At 45.6% G+C, this 18683-nt stretch overlaps 1 protein-coding gene across 3 annotated transcripts in view; it reads right to left on the reverse strand.

Annotated features, from left to right (window-relative positions):
• Positions 1–18683, reverse strand: part of adgrv1 (adhesion G protein-coupled receptor V1) — a 189801-nt gene that overhangs the window by 19542 nt on the left and 151576 nt on the right. For 2 of the 3 annotated variants that reach the window (XM_052478489.1, XM_052478488.1), the window contains one exon: positions 10981–11138. In XM_052478489.1, the coding sequence (XP_052334449.1) occupies positions 10981–11138 (158 nt within the window). Of the gene's footprint in view, positions 1–10980; positions 11139–18683 lie in introns of those variants that run through there. The other variant, XM_052478490.1, reaches the window with a different exon arrangement.

Here is an 18683-nt window from a genome sequence, read left to right on the forward strand (position 1 = left end):
TTTAGCCCACCCCTCAGAGGGACTTTAGCCCATCTCTTAACCTACTGAAGCAAGTGCACTGACCTTGAACCACTCTCAGTTGATGCTGAGAGGTACAGATCTAGGATCAGCTTCCCCTACCCCAGTCCTAACCTTAACTAGGACAATGGTTGCCAACCTTTCCCCTTCCAAATCACCCTCAAAAGCTCTTGAGAACCACTATTCACAGAGTCACATATATATATATTTTTTTACATAACATAAAATACATTCGGTCGAATTTAGTCCATTTAGCAGTGAAGGTAACTAATTAAAGGCCTATTACTTTTAGAAACAATTTGCATTTCGATTTTTGTATGTATTTTTTATCCTCCAAAACTTGCAGACAACCTGCAGTTCCCTCACGAATTCAAGAAGAGGCATGACTCCACAGTTCGCCTAAAAAAATACCTTACTCTACAATGTTGGACATTGGGTAGCACAAACATAATACAGTACATTCATGTTATGTCCTCCAGCATTCTCTTCAAGCTCAGCGTTGAACTAATGAAAATGTAGTGCCTGAACACAATGAGCACATACAGAGAGGAAGGGATCTGACATTTACATGAGCACGCTCCCATTAGTGTGTGTTCTTGCCTGTTGAGAACAGAGTGTTCCACGTTAAACTAGCCAGACCCAGGATAATAAATCTCTATTACCATTTGTTTTCAACGGCAATGCAGATGTGGTCCTTTGATCCCCCAGTCTCAGTCTGTGTGTTGATTGTGGCTGGATGTTGACCAGTGCACTCTGTTTTTTCTTCTCCTGACTGTTACTGGGGAGACTCTCTGCCGGCCCGGGGTGGAGTGTGTTGCGGGTGATGTGCGGGGCTTAGTGATATCGAAAGGTGATGAGGGGAAGAAGCAAGGAGCAAGTGATGACTGGACGACTCAAACTCGTGCATGGGTAACACAGTACAGCAGAACACAAGCTGTCAGTGCTGGTTAAATGTAGGGCACACTGTTCAGTCCACTTCACAACTGGGCAGGAAACACAGGGCACGGGCCCAGGGCTAAGCAAATAGCCTACACATAGGTGCCACATCCACCACCTAGTCTGCTCTCTCCCTCTTCTTCTTCCACCTCTGTGTGCCAGTTTTCCATATTTCTATCATTCCGTGCGATCCCCCCCCCACACTTTCCTCCGATCTCACGCTATCATAAACTCGCACTTCCTTCACGCTCTCTCTCTGCCTCTCTCACACATCTGCATCCCTCTCCGCTCCTCCCTCCTTGGTTTTTTCCACCAGTGTAAGCACATTCCTGGCTGTGGTCTTGGTAGGAGGTCCCACAGTGGGAGCAGGTTCCAAAAGCCTGCTGGGAAGGAATGGCTGGTCTGCTGGGTCCACAGGGATGGGAGAGAGGAGCGGCAGGGTGCTTTCCATCACTTCCCCATGGAGATAATATAGTCCTTATCTTATCTTATCTTACTGTACAACCTTGAATGCAGAACGGGCCTTAATAGACTAAATGTGCCCATTTTTATACAAAAAGCCGGTTTAAACTTTTTCCCACAGCTTCCACTGGAAATAGAGAGATCCCTTTCCTTGCCAAGATCAGAAGAGGAGAGGATAGGGCTACAGTGCATTCGGAAAGTATTCAGACCACTTCCCCTTACAGACATTTTGTTACATACTGGTTTATTCTAAAATTGATTAAAAAAAACAAAAATCCTCATTAACCTACACACAATACCCCATAATGACAAAATAAAAATGGAGTTTTAGAAGTTTTGCAAATAGATTAAAAATAAAAACACTAACACCTTATTTACATAAGTATTCAGACCCCCTGCTACGAGACTCGAAATTGAGCTTAGGTGCATCCTGTTTCCATTGATCATCCTTGAGATGTTTCTTCAACTTCATTGGAGTCCGCCTGTGGTAAATTCAACTGATGGCACATGATTTGGAAAGGCACACAACTGTCTATATAAGGTCCCACAGTTGACAGTGCATGTCAGAGCAAAGACCAAGCCATGAGGTCAAAGGAATTGTCCGTAGGGCTCCGAGGCAGGATTCTGATGAGGCACAGAACTGGGGAAGGGTACTAAAACATTTCTGCAGAATTGAAGGTCCCCAAGTGGCCTCCATTATTCTTACATGGAAGAAATTTGGAACCACTAAGACTCTTCCTAGAGCTGGCCGCCAAACTGAGCAATCGGGGGAGAAGAGCCTTGGTCAGGGAGGTGAGCAAGAACCCGATGGTCACTCTGACAGAGCTCCAGAGTTCCTCTGATGAGATGAGAGAACCATCCAGAAGAATAACCATCTCTGCAGCACTCCACTAATCAAGCCTTTATGGTAGAGTGGCCAGACGGAAGCCCCTCCTCAGAAAAAGGCACATGACAGCCCTCTTCGATTTTGCCAAAAGGCACCTAAAGGACTGTCAGACCATGAGAAACAAGATTATCTGGTCTGATGAAACCAAGATTGAACTCTTTGTCCTGAATGCCAAGCGTCACATCTGGATGAAACCTGGCACCATCACTACGGTGAAGCATGTTGGAGGCAGAATCATGCTGTGGCGATGTTTTTCAGCGGCAGTGACTTGGAGACTAGTCAGGATTGAGGGAAAGATGAACGGAGCAGTACAGAGATCATTGATGAAAACCTGCTCCAGAGTGCTCAGGACCTCAGACTGTGGCGCAGGTTCACCTTCCAACAGGACAACGACCCTAAGCACACAGCCAAGACAACGCAGGAGTGGCTTCAGAACAAGTCTCTGAATGTCCTTGAGTGACCCAGACGGAGCCCGGACTTGAACCCGATCAAACATCTCTGGAGAGACCTAAAAATATCTGTGCAGCGACGCTTCCTATTCAACCTGACAGAGCTTGAGAGGATTTGCAGAGAATGGGAGGAACTCCCCAAATACAGGTGTGCAAGCATGTAGTGTCATACCCAAGAATACTCAAGGCTGAAATCGCTGCCAAGATGCTTCAACAAAGTACTGAGTAAAGGGTCTGAATACTTATGTTAATGTGATATTTCAGTTTTATATTTGTTATACCTTTCCATATAAAAATCTGTTTTGCTTTGTCATTATGGGGTATTGTGTGTAGATTGAAGAGGGACAAAAATAATTGAATACATTTTAGAATAAGGCTGTAACGTAACAAAATGTGGAAAAAGTCAAGGGGTCTGAATACTTTCCGAATGCACTGTATGCTCCCTGTGTATTTGGACTGACCGGCTTCTCAGTGTGAGAAGACAAACTGTGTGGAGAATGGGAGTTCAACACAAACAAGTGAGCCGAAACCCATGATGGTGTTGACGATACGGTCACAGAGGGGTTATCAGCTGTAACAATACACACAACACAACACAGCATACCCCTACACTGGACCCTAGGCTTGGGTTCAATTAAGTTCACTAGCAACACAGGAATAATTGAATAATACTGGGGTTACGAATAGATGTGGGTATGTTTGTGCCCCATGTGTTTGTTTGTGTGCGTGTGTGTGTGTGTGTGTGTGTGTGTGTGTGTGTGTGTGTGTGTGTGTGCATATGCGTGCGTATGCGTGCATATGCGTGTGTGTGTGTGTGTGTGTGCATATGCGTGCGTATGCGTGCATATGCGTGTGTATGCGTGTAGGTTTGTGTGCACGTGCGTGCGCTCGTTGCTGTGTGTTTGTGTGGTCTTGCAAAACTCTTTCCCCAAGCCCTCTTCTGTGAGTCCTGTGGCTGGGCAGCCCAATAGGTCTGGCTTCAGGCCCGCTCTGGGCTGCTGTGTTAACATGGAAGAGTGAGCTAGGAGGGAAATGTAACTTGTCATCACACCTAAATGGCAGACCCACAAGTTCTACCGTGGACTTCTTCTATAAGTCAAGGGGAACTCCAAGTACTGCTACCGTGTGTTTGCCGTTTGAAAAAAAAAAAAATCCCAACACCAGTCTTCCTAACATGTATAATAACGGAAATAATTCATAGAATGAATAAAGAAGACAAGATAAGAACATTGGCCTATTTAAATGCTGTAATAATATCCTTCTGTGGACCAGACTCTGTTGCCTCTAAAAAATAAAATAAAAAACGGTTTAAAACACATGAACAAGCTAGGCTGGCAATATATGTATCGTCTTGTAATCTATAAAACGCCATGCTTTGATAGGGTCAATGGGTTTGGAACACAACCGTCGCCATGGTTTTACAGCTGGGTGTCCGCTTATGCTATCAAATTGTCAGTCATTTCCATTCTGTGTGAAGCAGCAAGAAAATGACATTGCATAATGATAACATTGCGTGGGTGCTACCCGTCCAATCCAATAGCGTGGTTGCTAAGTACTGTTAACAGTGCAATGATAAGAATGGGGGGGGGGCAATACACATTAGATAACAACATCATACTCAACACTGTACTTAAAAAAAGGCTATCAAAACGCTAGTGCCAGCTGTAAAGGCCTCACTCTTGGAAAGTCTGACAATAAGGGGAAGGCCTAATAAAAGATGTGTCGTAGCAATAACGTGAGCTGAAAATTGTGGCCAACAGTACGACATCTCGGGGCCAAAGCAAGTGGTGGATAGACAGATTTGATCCGTCCTTTCCCTTAGAATACACAGAGTACGTAACCATTGGCTGTAATTTGGGATTAGGAGGTGGTCAGCTGTTTGTATAACCACTCCCATGGCTGGTGACAGCCTGTCTAGGGTCAGTGATTGCATCGTGACTCCTCTAATTACTGTGGCATATATACAATAAGTACAGTAGGAGGAATCGTGTGTAGTGGAGTCTCAATTGCACGCAGTAGCAAGCTCAAAATGGCACCCTGTCATGTTTTTGCCTGCCTGTCTGACCGAGCCTCTCAATAATTTGCCCATAGAATTGTAAGTCTGTCTGTATGTCTAACTCTAATCCCTGTGACACTCATATTTTCCCTTTGAAAGCAATGTATTGACAGAAACGTCAACCATTTGACGCATCTTTTCCCATTGAATCCAATGTATTGACAGAAACGTCAACCATTTGACGCATCTTTTCCCATTGAATCCAATGTATTGACAGAAACGTCAACCATTTGACGCATCTTTTCCCATTGAATCCAATGTATTGAGAGAGAAGAAAAACGTCATATATTGTGACGTTTTCATATATGGTGATGTGACAGGATGACGTTTTCCTACGATATCATGTTGGTACTGCACCTCAGTCTGTACAACACAACCAACACTGGAAACGCAGAATCATGCACATGCCTTGATCAAGGTGGTCTGTGGGACTGAAATGCCGAATAAACGTTTAGTATACACAGGGTGTCTTTGGTTCTTCCGCACATGTTATCTAAGACGTTTCTTTATCCATCCGCTAAATGCACCACATCTTGTCCTACTGCAAGGTAACGAGCCTGACACAGACGCTGCATTTCACACCTGGCTGTAGAGTAGAGTATGTCTGCAGACTCACACACACACGGCATCAAATGTGAGTGACGTCAGAGGCCGTGGCATATCTCACAGCACTTTCAGAGCTGTACCTGCGGGTCAGGGCCAGGCAGATGTGAAATAAGTGGAGGCCTGTGCTTATCTCAGCAGCAGTCCGGTCCTGGTAAAGGAGCAGAGGGAATGGTGTCCGTCACCTCCTCTCGTCTCACAAAGATTACATCAGCATTCCAACAGGCTCCTCTGTTGTTGTCTCTCTCTCTCTCTCCCACCGTCAATAGCAGTGGTCAATCAGAGGGGAGTGAGCCCACGACATGAGCCAGATAAACTGAAATCATTCTGTGAATCATTTGAGAAACAGAAACGCCGATGGACGACAGTTTTATACGCTATATGTCTTGAAAAAGAAAATGTCATTTACAAATATCGAATAGAGCACAAGCGTTTGCAGAGTTGAAATCTGTCAGAGAAACAGTGCCAGTGAATGAGACTATGAGTCTGGAAGCTAATATGAAGAGACAGGTTCAGTGATCTGTCCTGTTAGTCCCACTCGTCAATAACAGAATTTACCAAGAGGCTTGGCATCTCTACACAGTAACTCCAGTCATCCATGACACCCAACACTTCTGGTTCCCAAGGCTCTCAACCCTGATTGGCTGAAACATTTGAAACATTCAGCGGTACCTCCATGCCGACCATTAGAGTAGCATTCATCTGCATGTGGCACCCAGGGGCATCATAATGCAATTCCACTGGAGAGGGCCCTTTATAGTGTGCTCTCTGGCTCACTGATAAAAACCTTCTCTATCTCTACTACAGTAGCCATGTCTGCACATCAAGCCTCTTTGAGCCCAAATGAGAATCAGTCTCGGCCTTCTCGCCAGCTTCTCATCCTACAACCTTGAGTTATATAAACTCCAGACAGACAGATCCAAGCCTAGAGAATCAGCCTCATATTGAAATGAGCCAGTCATTTCCTAATAGAAGAGTCAGACCTACTGAAGAAAGTCTATAGCCTAGTACAGGGTTTCTCAAACTCAATTTCCTGACTAAATGTAAAAAAATATATAAAACCTTTAAGGTGTCATTTTCCCCCAATTTTCTTTTTTCCCACCACAGACTCAGGCGGAAACGGCAATATGATAACAGTTGAGTGCCATTGCTTCAGGTTGCACTGACAGGCAATTCTCTACCGCGGGGATCATCAACTAGACTCAGCCGCATGTTGATTTTCTTCTTGAGCGGATGGCCTGGGTGCCGGAACAAAATTACAAATTAAATTGTAGACTGCAAATTGACCGCAAGTAGCCCAAACATATATAATGTTTGACTAAACCATAATAATTTCAAAACTTGCTTACATTTGTTTCTCTCTATTATGTATAGTAATACTTGGGAACAGATAAAACAGACAATGTAAATGACTTGGAGCCGATTTCCTGGTGTTTTTACAGTCCAACAATAAAAAAGTTTTGCTCAGAAAAGTTGGGGGGTTCAAATAAAACGACCCGCGGGCCAAATTAAATTGGGGAACCCTGTTCTATTGGGCTGCGATGTAAACAACACAAACAGCACTGAGGCGAACTAGGAGGAGCCTCTTCACACTCTTCTACACTTTATTGTAAAAATACCGTTGGCTACACACGTTACTCAAATGTTACTCGCGTACTTGCTACGTCTCGACTGCTACTTCCGGAGGTAGCGTACGACACTCAAACGACAGTTGCCCATCTTGAAGCAGGGCCGTGTATACAGAGTTGTCTCATTGACCCAACACTCCAACAGCATAAATCGTAATAGCAGAGCAGTGTTTTTTTGAAACAGCTGAAATGTATAGGCATTTTCCGAATAACTTGAGACTTGTTTCATTGAGTTTTTACCTGATATTGCATTAACAGCCGGTTACATTCTGCAATTGTTGCGGTAGCTACCAGCTGTACTGAGCCACGTAAAACTATGGAAGCCCATCTCCAATACCAAAAACATGTCAAATATAGGTCATACAAATAGGACATGTTTTGTTTCACTTGTAACATTGTGTGGTGATTTCAGATGTGGCACCACAGGTCCCAGAGTGATGGGGTGTGGTAAATTGTTCCCTGGGGCCCAAAGTTTTTCCTGATCTGGAAGTAAGCTAACCTAACCAGCTCCAGACCTTAGTTGTAGCAAATGACACATTAATAAACTAGCTGGGATTTTTTTTTTATATGGGCTATGATGGGACCAGAAAATGTTTCTCATCAGATCATATGTAAAGAAAATATATATACACTGCAGGTCAAACATCTTGAACACCTACTCATTCAACAGTTTTTCTTTATTTTTACTATTTTCTACATTGTAGATTAATAGTGAAGACATCAAAACTGTGAAATAACACATATTGAATCATGTAGTAACCAAAAAAGTGTTAAACAAACCAAAATATATACTTTAGATTTGAGATTCTTCAAATAGGCACCCTTTGCCTTGATGACAGCTATGCAAACTGTTGGCATTCTCTAAACCAGCTTCACCTGGAATGCTTTTCCAACAGTCTCGAAGGAGTTCCCACATTTGCTGAGCATTTATTGGCTGCTTTTCCTTTACGCTGCGGTCCGACTCTTCCCAAACCATCTCATTTGGGTTGAGGTCGGGGGATTGTGGAGGCCAGGTCATCTGATGCAGCACTTTATCACTCTCTTTCTTGGTAAAATAGCCCTTACACAACCTGGAGGTGTGTTGGGTCACTGTCCTGTTGAAAAACAAATTATAATCCCACTTAGCCCAAACCTGATGGGATGGCGTATCGCTGTAGAATGCTGTGGTAGCCATGCTGGTTATGTGTTACTTGAATTCTACATAAATCACAGACAGTGTCACCATCAAAGCTGTTGGTTTGGATGAAACCAAAAATCTCCAATTTGGACTCCAGACCAAAGGACAAATTTCCTCCGGTCTAATGTCCATTCCTCATGTTTCTTGGCCCAAGCAAGTCTCTTCTTCTGATTGGTGTCCTTTAGTAGTTGTTTCTTTGCCGCAATTTGACCACGAAGGCCAGATTCGCACAGTCTCCTCTTAACAGTTGATGTTGAGATGCATTTATTTGGGCTGCAATTTCTGAGGCTAGTAAACTCTAATGAACTTATCCTCTGCAGCACAGGTAACTCTGGGTCTTCCATTCCTGTGACGGTCCTCATTGGAGCCAGTTTCATCATAGCGCTTGATGGTTTCGGCGACTGCGCTTGAAGAAACGTTAAAAGTTCTTGAAATTATCCATATCGACTGACCTTCATGTCTTAAAGTAATGACGGACTTTCGTTTCTCTTTGCTTATTTGAGTTGGTCTTGCCATTATATGGACTTGGTCTTTTACCAAATAGGGCTGTGTTCTGTATACCACCCCTACCTTGTCACAACACAACTGATTGGCTCAAACGCATTAAGAAGGAAAGAAATTCCACAAATGAACTTTTAAGAAGGCACACCTGTTAATTGAAATGCATTCCAGGTGACTGCCTCATGAAGCTGGTTGAGAGAATGCCAAGAGTGTGCAAAGCTGCCATCGAGGCAAAGGGTGGCTATTTGAAGAATCTGAAATATAATATATTTTTGGAATTGTTTAACACTATTTTGGTTACTACATGATCACATATGTGTTATTCCATAGTTTTGATGTCTTCACTATTACAAGTAAAGAAAAACCCTTGACGGAGTAAATATTCTAAAACGTTTGACCGGTAGTGTCTTTAAAAAGGCCTAGGCAGCCTAGCCATCCTATATGTGAATATAAATCACATTTATCACATTCACATTTTCTCAGAACACAAATAAATTGCATTTCTCATCCAGCCTGTGTAAATAAGGAGTTTTAGAGGTTGTTGAAAACCTGTTTATGGACCTCACTCCCCCCTTGAGTGTGTGTGTGTGTTTGAGTGTGTGTGTGTGTGTTAGTGTGCCCCTCAGGGTTTCGGGCACAGGCAGGTACATGGGCTCTAAGGCTGAGGAACAGACGCCGGCAGTATCAGAGGCATGCCAAGTCAGCCACTACAGCACGACGTGACTGCGTGTGAGCCGGTGTGTGTTTGTTAGGGCCGGTGGCTCTGCCTTCTCTACAGCGGACACACAAACACACTCCAGGGGAGGGGTAGAGAGGCGCGCAGGGCTGCCTTAATCGACGTCTACGTCATCGGCGCCCGGGGGAGCAGTTTTTGTTGGGGTTAACTGCCTTGCTCAAGGGCAGAACGGCAGATTTGTCCACCATGCCGGCTTGGGGATTCGAACCAGCAACCTTTTGGTTACTGTCGGAATGCGCTTAACCATTAGGTAGCTGTTTGTTCACCCGCATCCACCTGCAGTTGCTAATAACCCATCCGCAGCCGCCCGACTATATGAGATAAAGTGAAGATTTGAGGCCTGCACCAGACCCCATAGAAAATGTGTTTCAGGCTAATGTCAGAGACAGACAAACTATGTTTTGACAAAGGGTACAGGATTTTTTTGTTTCAGCTTATAATTTTCCAACATTTTAGTAAACTACATGTTAGTCAACTTGTCTATAACTAGATACATGCAATTTCTCTTATATGTTGCCCCCAGAGGACTAAATAAACCCTTGCTCACCAGGATAATGTCATAAATGACAGGATGAATGGTTCAATCTAGCTGACATTGTTAAAGTTCCCTCTGTCATCTCTGCATCTATCGCAGAGCAAAGACATTTAGGGACCAGGGATATGAGTAAACCCCCGCATCACTAACACACAGAATGTGGCACAGACCACACACGGTGTTGTGGGGAGGTTATGAGCAGCTTTGCCAACCAAAGGACTCGCACTAATTCAGGCTTTGCTTTGTCATTGGAGGGAGCGACCAAAACACGGATACTTAGCAACAATGGAGAGGGATTTGATTCACGATACCGACGGACCAGAACAAAAGCCAGGGATAATGTGTGTGTGTGTGTGTGTGTGTGTGTGTGTGTGTACAGAATATCCTCTGTTTGCAAGGAACTGTGTCTCCACCCACTCTGCATAAATCCAAGTGAGTAGCATACTCATGTGTTTTGTACTGACGTGCACAATGCACACATGTGTTTTGCACTGCAGTGAATGTTGCATAAAGCTTTATAATCAAGGCTGCCCTACGGCGCCTGATCAGACGCGTGCTCGCTTTGTACGCGATATGAGCGTGCGCGTGTCGGGGTGGTTTTTGCAGGCCATTGTGAAAAATAGTCCAACAGCCTGGGTTGGGGATTAGATGTGTGTTGTAACAAGCAATCTCCACAGGCTTTTCAGGGAACCTACCACAGAGTGTTGGAACAAGGACATCCTGCCCACCATCTGTGGATGGGCCAGCCATGGGGGCTGCGGTGGGGGTTGCTAGGGGATGTTGGAGATGGGTGAGACGGGAAAATAAAGGTATCTCTGTGGAGGATGTATTCGCTATAGAGCTGGTTTTCAGACTTGGTCTGGTTACTCGAGACATGGAGGTGGCTAGATGCTCCAACCCATGCCATAAGTCTCACAGTGGGCAGACTGTGTGTGAATTCACATTTGTATTCTTGCATGCATGTATGTGTGCGTGTGTGTGGGGGTAATATACCTGAGCTGTTGGTGCGTCCGCGATACACATCATCGTAGGCCTTCCACTGCTGTGTGACCTGGTAGGCATGGATGAAAACCACTAGTACCCCGACCAGGCAGATGAGAGGCACCAGGGCTGCTGTACACAGAGCAGCATAGATATTAGGAATGAAACACCTGCAGAGAGGGGAAGGGAGAGAGAGAGGGGAAGGGAGAGAGAGAAGGGAAGGGAGAGAGAGAGGGGAAGGGAGAGAGAGAGGGGAAGGGAGAGAGAGAGGGGAAGGGAGAGAGAGAGGGGAAGGGAGAGAGAGAGGGGAAGGGAGAGAAAGAGGGGAAGGGAGAGAAAGAGGGGAAGGGAGAGAGAGAGAGGAAGGGAGAGAGAGAGGGGAAGGGAGAGAGAGAGGGGAAGGGAGAGAGAGAGGGGAAGGGAGAGAGAGAGGGGAAGGAGAGAAAGAGGGGAAGGAGAGAAAGAGGGGAAGGGAGAGAAAGAGGGGAAGGAGAGAGAGAGGGGAAGGGAGAGAGAGAGGGGAAGGGAGAAAGGGAGGGAGAGAAAGGGAGGGAGAGAGTGAGTGAGTGAGTGAGTGAGTGAGTGAGTGAGTGAGTGAGTGAGTGAGTGAGTGAGTGAGTGAGTGAGTGAGTGAGTGAGTGAGTGAGTGAGTGAGTGAGAGAGAGAGAGAGAGAGAGAGAGAGAGAGAGAGAGAGAGAGAAGAGGGGTGTTATTACACAAAACTTGCAGTAAACAGCCAAGGAGAGGAGTAAAATGAAGCCCTGGCTATGTTCCTTTATTGCTCTGTATTAGTTAAAGACATTCTTGCTTCCTACATCCATAAGCAGGATCTAGGGCCTGATACCTCTGATCCTTCATAAGACTCTCAGCCTTCCCAGTGAAGAACAAGCTACAAAAGACATTTCCTTTATGCACAAACATCTACTTCAACCTGCCTCCCACAACTTAAAGTATTAAAGTATTTTTCTATTTAAGGCTTTTGTTGTTGCCTCCTTTTGAAAACAGCGTCTTATTTATCAAAGGTTCATCGTCGATACATCTGCAGTTTTGGCCAAGTCTTCGGAGCGTGCAAGGACAAGGACGAGAGGGCTGCTGTCGTCTACGAGCTCTGCTGTTGGTCAGGGGATTATCCTGCATTATCCTGCACGGATCAAATCCACCACTATCACTGACCACTTCAAATTAAAAAAATCGAACAGTCCTCTTCTAATCTCTGGTGAAATACTGATCCTGAATTCTGTGTCATATTTGATCTTGGTGTAGCTTTGTAATCCATCATTATTGTAAGGGGATGAGCTGAAGTACTGCGCACTTACTTCGGCGCGCGCGTGTGTGTGTGTGTGTGTTTAAGGTCACACTCAGTGTTGTTGTGTCCTTGTGGCAGCACATTCCAGCACATGGTTGGGGAGGGCAAAATATTCAGCACCACAGTAGGCCAATTGGCACAGTCAGACATGGCTCCCAACTCAGTCTCACACAACAAACACACTCCCCAGGGAGTGCAGCAAGAGACACTGTGTTCTTTCTGAAGGGGTATCCCTGCTCTGACAGCCCTCACGCCACCCTCCCAGTCACACCCCCAATGGTCCCTTAATGACCACTGACACTTGTCATGGAGCTCGAAATAGAGCCGGGAACAATATTCATTTATAGTACTGCTTTTCTCAGGAGTATGTCGGTCGGTCTGTGTCTGTCCGTCTGCTAGTCGGTCCGTCCGTCAGTCTGCTTTTCTGTCCGTCTGTCCGCCTCTCTCTCACTCACTCTCACTCTGTTCTCTCTCTGCCACCCCCTACTCTCTCTCCCTCCCTCTGCCGCCCCTCCTCTCTTCCCCTTTCTCCCCCCCCCTTCCACGTAATCTATTCCGAGGAATTCACTCCCATCATCTGTCCAGTCCCTGTTGTGTTCTAGTCGTGTCGTTTAGAAAGGTAGGGAGCCTGTGTTTGGCTCTGGGAGAAACAACCCAACCACTTTGTTATGGCGAGAGGTTTATCTCAATGAGCATATGCCAACGGTGCCATCTCACAGAACTGCGCTAATATGGCAGTGGAACAATGGACACAAAAACAGCCCTACCTTACTTCACCAAGGTAAATTACTGGCTATGGTGAACATAATAGAATGTAAGGTACGCCAACTAATAGTAATACACTATTTGATGATGTTCTTCCTGCGGGAGAACGTGTTAAACAGACACATTGCTGTTGTTGGGTCACGTGGTGTCTTGTGTGTCCTTGTTCACCTCCCTTCATTTGTGGGAAGTAGTAGAACGAGTGCCCAGTTCCTAGGATGAAGGAGAGATTGTTGGGACGCACCCCGTGCAGAAAATGTTCAATGCTAGAAATGAACTTTGAACAAATATGTAGTTAAGAGGTGTGCTGATGTTTTGTGTAGTGGGTATTTGCTGTCATTGCACATCAAAAGCTTCCGCAGGACATTGATCCAGCCCACAACATCGGACCAGGATTTTGGGAAACAATCTTAAAGGGTTCAATGCAGCCATTTTTATCTTCATTTGAAATAATTTCTGGGTAACAATTAAGTACCTTACTGTGAATGTTTTCAATTAAAATGGTCAAAAATAAACAAAAATAGCTTCTTAGTAAAAGTGCAATTTCTCAAACAATCATTTTTGCTAGGATGTCTGGGAGTGGTCTGAGAGTGGGGAGGGGGAAACTGAAAGCCAGCTCTTATTGGCAGAGAGGTTTGGGAACTCTTTCTTATTGATCTATTAACTGATGTCACCGGGCAGGCCAAAACCCCAACAAGCTAAAATTTCAGGTCGGTCTTTTCAAACAGCTCCCACATTAAAAGGGCATTATCGTCATTTTCACAAATTCACAATATTATTCCAACCTCATAGAGTGGAAATATATATATATATATATATACAAAAAACACAGGCAAATCACGTTTTTGACTGCAGCGGCAATCACGCTTGACCTTAACGTTATCATCTAATCATAGTGATACCAATTTTCTGACTGCCTATGCACAACATGCAGAGTGATAACATGTTGTCCACTTGAGTGGCGTAATCATGAGTAAACAGTCATTCACTGTAATAAAATCAAAGTACTGTGTTAAGAACTTTAATCAAAATCTCCAATATTTTTCCGTTTGCACAGCTGTAACGTAAACCATACTTTAAAAAAAAAAAAACGCTCCCACTGCCTCTCTGGTTGTCAGAATGTGAAACCTGGCAAATAATCTCACCCTTGTCAATGGGCCAGGCACGCCCAGGATAACATTGAAAAAAGGAGAGATGAAGAGGCGGAGGAAAGGAAAGGTTCAGCCAGGGTGAAGAATGGCATGAATGCCACAGACGGCCAGGAAGCAGCACTGGAGCAGAGGAGGAATGAACCAATGAGCCAGGAGAGCGAATACGGACAAAGGGCCGAGATACAACACAGCAGAGACGAGAGAGGAGAGATACAACACAGCAGAGACGAGAGAGGAGAGATACAACACAGCAGAGACGAGAGAATAGAGATACAACACAGCAGAGACGAGAGAGGAGAGATACAACACAGCAGAGACAAGAGAGGAGAGATACAACACAGCAGAGACGAGAGAATAGAGATACAACACAGCAGAGACAAGACAGGAGAGATACAACACAGCAGAGACGAGAGAATAGAGATACAACACAGCAGAGACGAGACAGGAGAGATACAACACAGCAGAGACGAGAGAGGAGAGATACAACACAGCAGAGACGAGAGAATAGAGATACAACACAGCAGAGACGAGAGAGGAGAGATACAACACAGCAGAGACGAGAGAGGAGAGATACAGAGATACAACACAGCAGAGACGAGAGAGGAGAGATACAACACAGCAGAGAGAGAGGAGAGATACAACACAGCAGAGACGAGAGAGGAGAGATACAACACAGCAGAGACGAGAGAAGGAGAGATACAACACAGCAGAGAGCAGAGACGAGAGAATAGAGATACAACACAGCAGAGACAGGAGAGATACAACACAGCAGAGACGAGAGAGGAGAGATACAACACAGCAGAGACGAGAGAATAGAGATACAACACACAGACAGAGATACAACACAGCAGAGACGAGAGAGGAGAGATACAACACAGCAGAGACGAGAGAGGAGAGATACAACACAGCAGAGAGAGAGGAGAGATACAACACAGCAGATACAACACAGGAGAGAGGAGAGATACAACACAGCAGAGGAGAGATACAACACAGCAGAGACGAGAGAGGAGAGATACAACACAGCAGAGACGAGAGAGGAGAGATACAACACAGCAGAGACGAGAGAGGAGAGATACAACACAGCAGAGACGAGACAGGAGAGATACAACACAGCAGAGATGAGACAGGAGAGATACAACACAGCAGAGAGGAGAGAATAGAGATACAACACAGCAGAGAGGAGAGAGGAGAGATACAACACAGCAGAGAGGAGAGAGGAGAGATACAACACAGCAGAGAGATACAACACGAGAGAGGAGAGATACAACACAGCAGAGATACAACACAGCAGAGACGAGAGAGGAGAGATACAACACAGCAGAGAGGAGAGAGGAGAGATACAACACAGCAGAGAGGAGAGAGGAGAGATACAACACAGCAGAGACACAGAGATACAACACAGCAGAGACGAGAGAGGAGAGATACAACACAGGAGAGATGAGACGAGAGAGGAGAGAGATACAACACAGCAGAGATGAGAGAATAGAGATACAACACAGCAGAGACAAGACAGAGAGATACAACACAGCAGAGACGAGAGAATAGAGATACAAACACAGAGAGGAGAGAGGAGAGATACAACACAGCAGAGAGGAGAGAGGAGAGATACAACACAGCGAGAGAGGAGAGATACAACACAGAGAGAGAGAGAGGAGAGATACAACACAGCAGAGATACAACACAGCAGAGAGCAGAGAGAGGAGAGATACAACACAGCAGAGAGCAGAGAGGAGAGATACAACACAGCAGAGACGAGAGAGGAGAGATACAACACAGCAGAGATGAGAGAATAGAGATACAACACAGCAGAGAGGAGAGAGGAGAGATACAACACAGCAGAGACGAGAGAGGAGAGATACAACACAGCAGAGATGAGAGAGGAGAGATACAACACAGCAGAGAGGAGAGAGGAGAGATACAACACAGCAGAGAGGAGAGAGGAGAGATACAACACAGCAGAGACGAGAGAGGAGAGATACAACACAGCAGACGAGAGAGGAGAGATACAACACAGCAGAGAGGAGAGAATAGAGATACAACACAGCAGAGAGGAGAGAGGAGAGATACAACACAGCAGAGAGGAGAGATACAACACAGCAGAGACGAGAGAGGAGAGATACAACACAGCAGAGATGAGAGAGGAGAGATACAACACAGCAGAGATGAGAGAGGAGAGATACAAGCACAGATACAACACAGCAGAGATACAACACAGCAGAGAGGAGAGAGGAGAGATACAACACAGCAGAGATGAGAGAGGAGAGATACAACACAGCAGAGATGAGAGAGAGAGAGAGAGAGAGGAGAGATACAACACAGCAGAGACAGAGATACAACACAGCAGAGAGGAGAGAGGAGAGAGAGCAGAGAGAGAGATACAACACAGCAGAGAGGAGAGAGGAGAGATACAACACAGCAGAGAGAGAGAGGAGAGAGATACAACACAGCAGATACAGAGAGAGGAGAGATACAAACACAGCAGAGAGATACAACACAGCAGAGAGGAGAGAGGAGAGATACAACACAGCAGAGAGGAGAGAGGAGAGATACAACACAGCAGAGAGGAGAGATACAACACAGCAGAGATGAGAGAGGAGAGATACAACACAGCAGAGAGGAGAGAGGAGAGATACAACACAGCAGAGAGGAGAGATACAACACAGCAGAGATGAGAGAGGAGAGATACAACACAGCAGAGATGAGAGAGGAGAGATACAACACAGCAGAGAGGAGAGAGGAGAGATTCAACACAGCAGAGAGGAGAGATACAACACAGCAGAGATGAGAGAGGAGAGATACAACACAGCAGAGAGGAGAGAATAGAGATACAACACAGCAGAGACGAGAGGAGAGATACAACACAGCAGAGAGGAGAGAATAGAGATACAACACAGCAGAGACGAGAGAGGAGAGATACAACACAGCAGAGAGGAGAGAGGAGAGATACAACACAGCAGAGATGAGAGAATAGAGATACAACACAGCAGAGAGGAGAGAATAGAGATACAACACAGCAGAGAGGAGAGAATAGAGATACAACACAGCAGAGAGGAGAGAATAGAGATACAACACAGCAGAGAGGAGAGAATAGAGATACAACACAGCAGAGAGGAGAGAGGAGAGATACAACACAGCAGAGATGAGAGAATAGAGATACAACACAGCAGAGAGGAGAGAATAGAGATACAACACAGCAGAGATGAGACAGGAGAGATACAACACAGCAGAGAGGAGAGAATAGAGATACAACAGCATCGCACAGAACTACATGCAGGGCTGTAAAGGTAGGCTGCAGGCTACACATGAGACACATGGTCTTTGATTTATTAGGATCCCCCTCCCCCATTAGCCAACACCAATGTACTCTTACAAAGGCCTAACTGTGTCAAGAATTCTTATCTGCAGAGCGGTGTGAGACTGCAGCACCAGATATTCAATCCAGAGTTATTTTCGAATGGCCAACACCTTCCTCACACGTACACGTACACACAAATGTATGCATAGACACACATACACACAAACGTATGCATAGACACACCTACACGCTGGCTCATTATCAATTCAATGTGGAGTTAATCCCTCAGAAGTACACCCTTTTCAGTCGAATGCATTCAGTTGACTAGGTATCCCCCTTTCCCTTTCCTTTCCTTCCTACCCTCAATCATTACTGATGCACACTTCCCCCCTTCACTGCACTTAGACCCTCCACACTTCACCCCCTGCACTGCTCTTACACAATCCACCCCCCTTCACTGCTCTTAGACCCTCCACACTTCACCCCCTGAACGGCTCTTACACAATCCACACTTCACCCCCTGTACTGCTCTTACACAATCCGCACTTCACCCCCTGCACTGCTCTTAGACAATCCACACTTCACCCCCTGTACTGCTCTTACACAATCCACACTTCACCCCCTGTACTGCTCTTACACAATCCACACTTCACCCCCTGTACTGCTCTTACACAATCCACACTTCACCCCCTGTACTGCTCTTACACAATCCACATTTCACCCCCTGTACTGCTCTTACACAATCCACACTTCACCCCCTGTACTGCTCTTACACAATCCACACTTCACCCCCTGTACTGCTCTTACACAATCCACACTTCACCCCCTGCACTGCTCTTAGACAATCCACACTCACCCCCTGTACTGCTCTTACACAATCCACACTTCACCCCCTGCACTGCTCTTACACAATCCACACTTCACCCCCTGTACTGCTCTTACACAATCCACACTTCACCCCCTGTACTGCTCTTACACTCTCACACAATCCACACTTCCCCTGTACTGCTCTTACACAATCCACACTTCACCCCCTGTACTGCTCTTACACAATCCACACTTCACCCCACTGCTCTTACACACCCCCTGTACTGCTCTTACACAATCCACACTTCACCCCCTGTACTGCTCTTACACAATCCACACTTCACCCCCTGTACTGCTCTTACACAATCCACACTTCACCCCCTGTACTGCTCTT

Source organism: Oncorhynchus keta, chromosome 25, assembly GCF_023373465.1.
Source record: "Oncorhynchus keta strain PuntledgeMale-10-30-2019 chromosome 25, Oket_V2, whole genome shotgun sequence".
NCBI classification, from domain to species: Eukaryota; Metazoa; Chordata; class Actinopteri; order Salmoniformes; family Salmonidae; genus Oncorhynchus; species Oncorhynchus keta.